Here is a 9,022-nt window from a genome sequence, read left to right on the forward strand (position 1 = left end):
TCTACGGAACAATTTACCTGAAAGCGTCAACAATTGTAAAGAAAATCTTATTAAGAAGAGACTTTTGTACATTAAGTCATTGATGTCAGTTTATATTCAAAATGTATGTTTATATGAAACACCATGATATAATTTTATTGCTTTTGTATGATGTTGTGTACAATATATATGTATTAAAATACAGGATTACTATGTGAACTAGTATTATGTACATTTTGTACTGATATGTGTTTATCTTGTCAAAATCAATATTATTATTATTATAATTACACACGCTTCATTTCAGAATCGTTTCCCATCCTTTTCCAAACAACAGAGAAACGACTGAAAGATTTAAGCGCCAATTAAAATTACGGCGAGAACCTGATGTTTTCTTCTAGAACTGATCTGTTATGTCTTGTACTTTTCATCTTCACACAAACAACGGATGGTAAGAATATAATGCAAGTTAATTTTCTAACCTCCAATGGGAAATGGGGGCGGAAGGGAGTTGAACAATACAAAAAATATTTCAAGCATTATAATAAACCTTATTAGACTTCTCAAAGGCTCTCTTGCTATGATGTATAAATGGAATGGAATGAATCGAGACGACCGGGCACATATAACATATTGTTCCTTGGAATGTCAATTTTGGGTAGTGTGTAACCATGAAATCTTGTCATTACCCGTCGCGTCCTAAATGTAATTAACAGAATACTAGTGAGATTTTAGAATACATTTATTTCTGTGATTTACCCATCTTTTTTTCCTCGAGATTCACGTTTGATGATGTATCGGGTGTCAAGTTAAAATGTGGAATTTCGAGTAATACACAAGGAATTTTGAGCACATTTGAGTTGTATTATTCAAGTCTTCAAAATAATGTACATTTTTTTGGATGAAATAGGTATAGAAATATATGGCCGCTGTCTAAAGTTCAGAATAGTGGACACAAAGCCAGAATTAGACAATGGTGAATGGTACTGTCTAAATGATGACTCTAATAAATACATGTACTGTCAATACCATTTATGTGCATCAACTTCAGCGCATTGCAAAACTCCTGAAAGTTCAATTGGAAAGTGCAAGTACTGTTACGGTAAGATATGACTACAATATATACTAGTCAAGGAATGATACATTATCTTAATAACAATATTTTGCATCAAACAATGCCAAATGTACATGAAACATCTCTTTTACGTCCTAAGTTACACAGTAACAACACAGCATAACGGCTTAGACAGTTTCTTGGAATAAATATGGGAGGGATCAAAATATACAAATGTAATCACCCGGAATTTCAATTTCCGAAACTATATAAGGAAATATATCTTTCAGCAGACCCAAAATTATGTTGTTTTGACGATCAGATATTCCCCAGGTCGTTTATTCCGCATTCCATATGCAAGCGTAAAAGACGTATCGCAGGATCATTACGTTACGACTTAAAGTCTTTGATATTAATCGGTCGGAGATTAAACCCACAAGCTCCCGCACTCGAGATGCTCAGGTGGTTGCTAATCAAAAATCTTATCAAGTTCTTATGAACTAGACTTAAATTTAAAATGAAAAGAAAAAAAATACAATGCTGGTTGGCACATGAAAACATGTTATGGACCAGTATGGTAAAAAAAAATAAAATCATATTTTATCGAAAATCACATTGGAACTATACCTTATCCTTATATGAAACCCTTTCAGGAAAACATACTTAATATTTCCTGCAGACTTTTCTAGTTTTGTTTTCGAGGATGACATTGAATAAATATACTTCAGAATTTAATGTAAAAACCATACATGTAGGTCACCAAACTTGATTTCGATATAAATAGCCTTAAAAAAGGCAATTTGATATGGATTCTATAGAGATTTTTCACTATTTCGAGTACTTTAGAATATTAAAAAAAACAAACCTGGTGGTAAAGGTTTCTGATAAATGTTCATAAAGAATGTTTACATGTAACTAACATTCCTTTATTTTTCAAAATAGAAAATTGGGGGTCACCGAACTCTTTGTAATATTGAGAAAAAAAATGCTCCATGTAATAAGTTTAACTACCTAAAGTACCATTTTGTGTAAAATTTGACGATTTCAAGGAGACTTTAAACGTCTGAAATAAAATCAAGATTATACGAGAAAAATGAATAGTATATAAAATTGTAATTATCTTCAAATTTACTCTGTTGCGAGAATAAATAAATCATCAGTTAAAGAATCACTCGAGTGTAAAAAAAAAAAAAAAAATGGACACCTGAGTTACCACAGATATATAGCACGAAGATAAGATATAATAATTGCTTTCAATTCAAGTTGGTATACAGAAAATCATTATGCCCCTTGATATCGTCTAAAGACTTTCCCTTTTCAAGTGAAAATAAATGACGACAAGACCATACCCTTGAAGTAATCTGCTGTTCAATTACAATCATTTATGTAGGACTTGGGCAATTAATACATCATGTTTTAAATATATAATTGAATTCACTTAACAAGAAAAATCGACACCACGAAAACTAATTTACAATACACCACTAGTTATATACAATGTAACTGTCCATTGAAAACATTGAAGAGTCAATCTTAATTAAACTGATCCTAGGATTCCTCATTTACTTCATCACCCGTATCTTGTAAGGCTGTAATAAAAAAACACATTTATGAATTATTTATGAATTATTTAGTGTATACTTATTGGAAGTACATCATTTTTTTTTGACTAACATATGAACATAGTAATACATCTGAAAATTTGATAATATAAAAAAAATTTGATAATTTACATGTTGGAAACCAAATCACCTCTGATATATAAGACTGTGTTTCTGCATGTATGTGTATGTGTTGGATACATTCAATCTACAACGATTTTCATTCCATATTAATCATGTTGAATTCCCCATTTCGGGAGGGTGGGATTGCAAATGTTATATCTTATTAATTTTCCTCGTATAATCTTGATATCATTTCAGACGTTTTACGTCTTCTAGAAATCTTCATTTATACATCGTGAAACTCATAAGATATAACACTGCACGTTTAAAACAAATATAAAAAATATAATATAATTACCTAAATGCACTCCCATTGCTCTCATCCCAAAGCTACCATCCTCCTCTGGTTCTGCTGGGTTTCTATAATTAAAATATTTAAAAGTTAAGACATTTTTCAATCAGCTGTTTTCAATATTTCTGCTATAGAAATGCTTTGCTGCATGGCTTAACTAGTGGATGAGCCCTGAGTTGAATGGACTTAAGACTTTTTTGTATCAATACCTGCTTCTTTCATATTACTTAATCCAATCTCTTATGGTATTAGCAGATGCCCGTTTATTTAGCTTAACTAAATTCTTGATAACGGATTGGGATAATTATCCCTTCATTTGTGAACTCTGACGAATGTTTTAAATAAACCAGAAAAAAACCAGAAGCAATGGCTAATAATATAGCAAATTTTTGTTGTCTATATTAGTTTAAAATATAATATAGAATTTGAATCAAGACTGACAAAAAAACTACAAAACAATGTCAAAATCCCACATTTCTAGAAAAGCACGGAACGCTTACCCTACCAGTGCACCTGACCCATGCACCCAGTTTTTAGTGGAGTTAGAGTTGCACATTTTGCTTTTGTTACTTTTTGTGTATTATTTTAGTTACTATATGTTCTTTGTTGTATATGTTTGTTTTCCGTGTCTAGTTTTTGTCCCTGGATTACACTCTTTTGATTACCGCTAGAGCCTTAATTCTCTTGATTACTCTTTGAAACATAGCAGGAGGAGGATTTTCATGTAAGAGTTGTCAAGGGAACCAAGGTTCTAGTGGAAATACCCCGCATAAATTTCTTAACCATGAAAGTTTAACCCGTTATGAGGTAGAATAGATGAAAGAACCAACATCTGCACATTGACTGAGTCTGAAAACATTTGTGAAAAATGACAGTTAGAGATGTAAAAAAATGGATCAATGAAGTATTGCATTGAAAGCAACAGTCTATGCAATTGTCTGCAAACAGATCTATGTTGCATTTCATTGTCTGACTTGAAATTCAGTGGGTGATGTTTCCATTTGCTTGATTTGACAGTCTGCGATGAGGTTCCCCCGAAATCCGCCTTGTGCTTTTTTGAAAAAAGCCTGATGACAATTAGAGATGACTCTGTCCATAAATTAGGTGACGGACCAGTAGCGTTCAAAATTCTGTTTTGATCATTTGATCATATTTCTTTCTTTTTTGCATTTATGAACTTACTAAACTTTCAACAAAAGAACTTGTTCATCAACTTGTCGGTATTTCCAGAGGCAAACCTTTCACTAGCAGGATATTACAATTTTTATTCACTTCTAATATGACGTTTTTACCGATGCCCTGATTGGTGTACTTTTAAATAAACCTACTAATTTTACCCGGGACCTTGGTTCCTTTTTTTTAAACATTTCAGACCGGTCAAACAGCTGACTATCGTCACTGTAAGTATCAGATGTAGACAATGAATCGTCTTTTGAGGGAGACGCATACTCTGATACATTGTAATTCACCCTCCTCATAGTATTTTTTTTGTTCTTTTTAACGAAAACCTGGGAGATATGAACTGGTTATTTCCTAACGTTTCTTTCCGAAACCCAGTTTTGCGGTCTCTGATCGGACATGTCAGGCACATCCTCGTTTGAAATATACTTTTTTCCGTCACTGTCCTGAATGGCATTTTCTATGACCCTACTTGCATTTTGACCATGAATTTTATAACTTTTGCCCCGACTGGCATCTATATTGCCCGTTTTGGCATGTGTTCCCCCCATTGACTGTGAAGTACTTTCCTTTGTGGCTAGATATTTCAGATATATAGTCTAATTCATCAACTAAATCAGGCGTTGGGGTATGTTTCACCTGAGAACTCTGAGACAAAGCAACCTTTAAACCATAATACAAATTACGCATGCATTCTCGGTGAGCTAAAATTGAAAGCAGTTACAATATCTTACCTTCGTGTTACAGACCTGTGGTCACTCAGGCGTCCAGGTGATTTTTTAAACTCGAGTGCTTCTTTAAACAACTGATTTATTCTTGCAATTGGGTAAATTTGAACGCAATTACAATGTTATATCTTATGAATAATATAGCAAATTTGTGTTGTCTATATTAGTTTAAAATATAATATAGAATTTGAATATAGACTGACAAAAAAACTACAAAACAATGTCAAAATCCCACATTTCTAGAAAAGCACGGAACGCTTACCCTACCAGTGCACCTGACCCATGCACCCAGTTTTTAGTGGAGTTCGAGTTGCACATTTTGCTTTTGTTACTTTTTGTGTATTATTTTAGTTACTATATGTTCTTTGTTGTATATGTTTGTTTTCCGTGTCTAGTCTTTGTCCCTGGATTACACTCGTTTGATTACCGCTAGAGCCTTAATTCTCTTGATTACTCTTTGAAACATAGCAGGAGGAGGATTTTCATGTAAGAGTTGTCAAGGGAACCAAGGTTCTAGTGGAAATACCCCGCATAAGTTTCTTAACCATGAAAGTTTAACCCGTTATGAGGTAGAATAGATGAAAGAACCAACATCTGCACATTGACTGAGTCTGAAAACATTTGTGAAAAATGACAGTTAGAGATGTAAAAAAATGGATCAATGAAGTATTGCATTGAAAGCAACAGTCTATGCAATTGTCTGCAAACAGATATATGTTGCATTTCATTGTCTGACTTGAAATTCAGTGGGTGATGTTTCCATTTGCTTAATTTGACAGTCTGCGATCAGGTTCCCCCGAAATCCGCCTTGTGTTTCTTTTGAAAAAAGCCTGATGACAATTAGAGATGACTTTGTCCATAAATTAGGTGACGGACCAGTAGCGTTCAAAATTCTGTTTTGATCATTTGATCATATTTCTTTCTTTTTTGCATTTATGAACTTACTAAACTTTCAACAAAAGAACTTGTTCATCAACTTGTCGGTATTTCCAGAGGCAAACCTTTCACTAGCAGGATATTACAATTTTTATTCACTTCTAATATGACGTTTTTACCGATGCCCTGATTGGTGTACTTTTAAATATACCTACTAATTTTACCCGGAACCTTGGTTCCTTTTTTTAAACATTTCAGACGGGTCAAACAGCTTACTATCGTCACTGTAAGTATCAGATGTAGACAATGAATCGTCTTTTGAGGGAGACGCAGACTCTGATACACTGTAATTCACCCTCCTCATAGTATTTTTTTGTTCTTTTTAACGAAAACCTGGGAGATATGAACTGGTTATTTCCTAACGTTTCTTTCCGAAACCCAGTTTTGCGGTCTCTGATCGGACATGTCAGGCACACCCTCGTTTGAAATATACTTTTTTCCGTCACTGTCCTGAATGGCAGTATCTATGACCCTACTTGCATTTTGACCATGAATTTTATTACTTTTGCCCCGACTGGCATCTATATTGCCCGTTTTGGCATGTGTTCCCCCCATTGACTTTGAAGTACTTTCCTTTGTGGCTAGATATTTCAGATATATAGTCTAATTCATCAACTAAATCAGGCGTTGGGGTATGTTTCACCTGAGAACTCTGAGACAAAGCAACCTTTAAACCATAATACAAATTACGCATGCATTCTCGGTGAGCTAAAATTGAAAGCAGTTACAATATCTTACCTTCGTGTTACAGACCTGTGGTCACTCAGGCGTCCAGGTGATTTTTTAAACTCGAGTGCTTCTTTAAACAACTGATTTATTCTTGCAGTTGGGTAAATTTGAAGGCAATTACAATGTTATATCTTATGAATTTTCCGACGTATAATCAGACAATTGGTGGCATCATTTACCCCATTTAGTCATGATTGCCTGAAATATATCCTGCACAGCTAGAAAAACAACCGAAAAGATTTTTTTTAATTTGTGACGTAGATATTTTGACTGCTTTTATAGGGAGAAAGTACAGAGACATTTTCCGCCACTTTTTCATAGTCCATTTCAACTAATCTTAGGGAATCAATACCTTAATAAGGCGAACTTTACAAACACCTTTATTGTTGTTTCTGTGGGTTATGAGGTAAAAATACTTGGATAAAGCAATGAAAATTCTGTGTTTATTTTCTTGATATGTCGCACCTTCTACACATTTTACCTGATTCTTAGATAGCGATATTCTTTATATCATATGAACTATATTCCTTTCGGATTTTCATGAATTAATGTGTTAGTAAGAAATAGCGTTATAAATGATTTTGTAAATCTTAAAGGACCTACATTACAAAGGTCAATCAGAAACAAATCCTGAGCTTCAAAATATATGTAAAAGGCTAATACTTATTTATACCGTTTTTCCTTTTGATAAAAAATGTATGAAGTATAAAACGAGGAGACAACAACACATCCATACACACAAAGAGAAATGCAACAGCCGAAAAAAAAACCAAACAAACAAACAAGACACACACGAAGGAAAGGAATAACAAGTGCACAACGAAACGGAGAAACGTGTTGAATTTTAATCTGTTGAAAGCTGCTTCTGCCTTGTTGTTTGACGAAGGATTGCCCCATAAAATAAATCACACACAACGATGATATTATCAGGTTTGAGTGGACATTAAACTATTCCTTCAAACCAAATAACAGGTGTACAAAGGAAGACTTATTATCTCCCGATGGAGACAGTGACAAATGAGTTGTTCTTGACTGAATATTTCTTTTGATTTCCCCTTCATTTCTTTTCAGGAACGTGTTCCTATGGTGGTATTATCTATTATAGAGGCGACTCTTTTGATTGTTTAGATAGGAGTAACAAGTGTAAATGTGGGAGGAACAACAGGATTATGTCAACAAGAAGACACCAAAGTCCAGCTTTAATGTGTAAAGAATTCCAGTAGAAATGAATAAGAAAAGGCAGATAGCTAGCGTAAATAAAGCTAGGACGACGTTTTCGCAATGAACGATTGGATTATATTGTTTGATTAATTGTTTCACATTTTATTTCTAGAAAAGCAGAGAACGCTTACCCTACCGGTGCAACTGGTCCATGCTCCCAGTTTTTAGTGGAGTACAATGTACGAGTTACTCATTTGCTTTTAATACTTTTTAATTATGATTTAAGTTACTTAATGTTCTTTGTTGTGTATGTCTGTTTTCCGTGTCTGGTATTTGTCCCTGTATTACCCTCTTTTGTTTACCGCTATAACCTTGGTTCCCTTGGTTACTCTTTTGTTTACCGCTATAACCTTGGTTCCCTTGATTATTCTTAGACATAATGTTAATAAAATCGTAACCGAACAGTTTAAGCTCATACTTTGTTATTTAAAAATGAACATAAAAAGTAAAAAAAAAACAATAAAAGTCTTAATCTTATAAATATTGCTCTAACAGGTTTGTTTTTATGTTACACTGACAGAGTTTTGATTGTATTAAGAACTTTTTTGTAACATTTGTTAAGTACATATTCTAAATAAAACCCATGAGCATTTCAATTTCTATGACATCTATGAATCTTACACATGCAATTTATTAGTTTTATAAATGGTTTATTAGTAGGATCTGACCAATTAATAAGTACATGTCTGTAAAGAGTTTAAATAAAGGAAGTCAGAGTATGCACGTAGTTTTATGCATTGCCAAAAGCAATTCCTAAAATCAATATGGATTGTATGTCTTTATCTTCTGTTCTTAGTATATGTTAAATGTATTTTAATCAGTAGACCAATTTGTATCTAGTTTGTGCAACTTCGAGGTACATCAGTATAAAGCTCCGAAATATTTTCTATCGTGAAATAAACAAATTGATTAAAGTGTAGTCATAATTAAGCGTCACATTCTTTTCTTGTATTTACACAAAAGAGGCTACCGTTGATACGATTGTATTCTTTACTCAAAGAGAAACCATTTGATATGTTTTTTGGAGTTATAGGTATTGAACACACATAAAAGCATACTGTATTTATTCTGCATTCCTACTTAACCTTAACAATGTAGATGTTTAGGTCAAAGGGTCATCCCATATTGTGCAGAGTTACAGCATATACCATTCTCATTGACCAAAAACTGTTTTTTCTCA

General features: G+C 33.4%; 1 protein-coding gene across 1 annotated transcript; it reads left to right on the plus strand.

Annotated features, from left to right (window-relative positions):
• The first annotated feature begins 290 nt into the window (after nt 1–290).
• Nucleotides 291–8,711, plus strand: LOC148603498 (uncharacterized). Its single transcript, XM_088552772.1, has 3 exons — nt 291–430; nt 890–1,081; nt 7,693–8,711. The coding sequence occupies exons 1-3, from the start codon at nt 367–369 to the stop codon at nt 7,842–7,844; spliced, it is 408 nt and encodes a 135-aa protein (XP_088408898.1). The 5' UTR covers nt 291–366; the 3' UTR covers nt 7,845–8,711.
• The last annotated feature ends 311 nt before the right edge of the window (nt 8,712–9,022 follow it).

This window comes from Perna viridis, chromosome 11 (genome assembly GCF_037379345.1).
Source record: "Perna viridis isolate PV_CMFRI_1.1 ecotype Kerala chromosome 11, ASM3737934v1, whole genome shotgun sequence".
Classification (NCBI taxonomy): domain Eukaryota; kingdom Metazoa; phylum Mollusca; class Bivalvia; order Mytilida; family Mytilidae; genus Perna; species Perna viridis.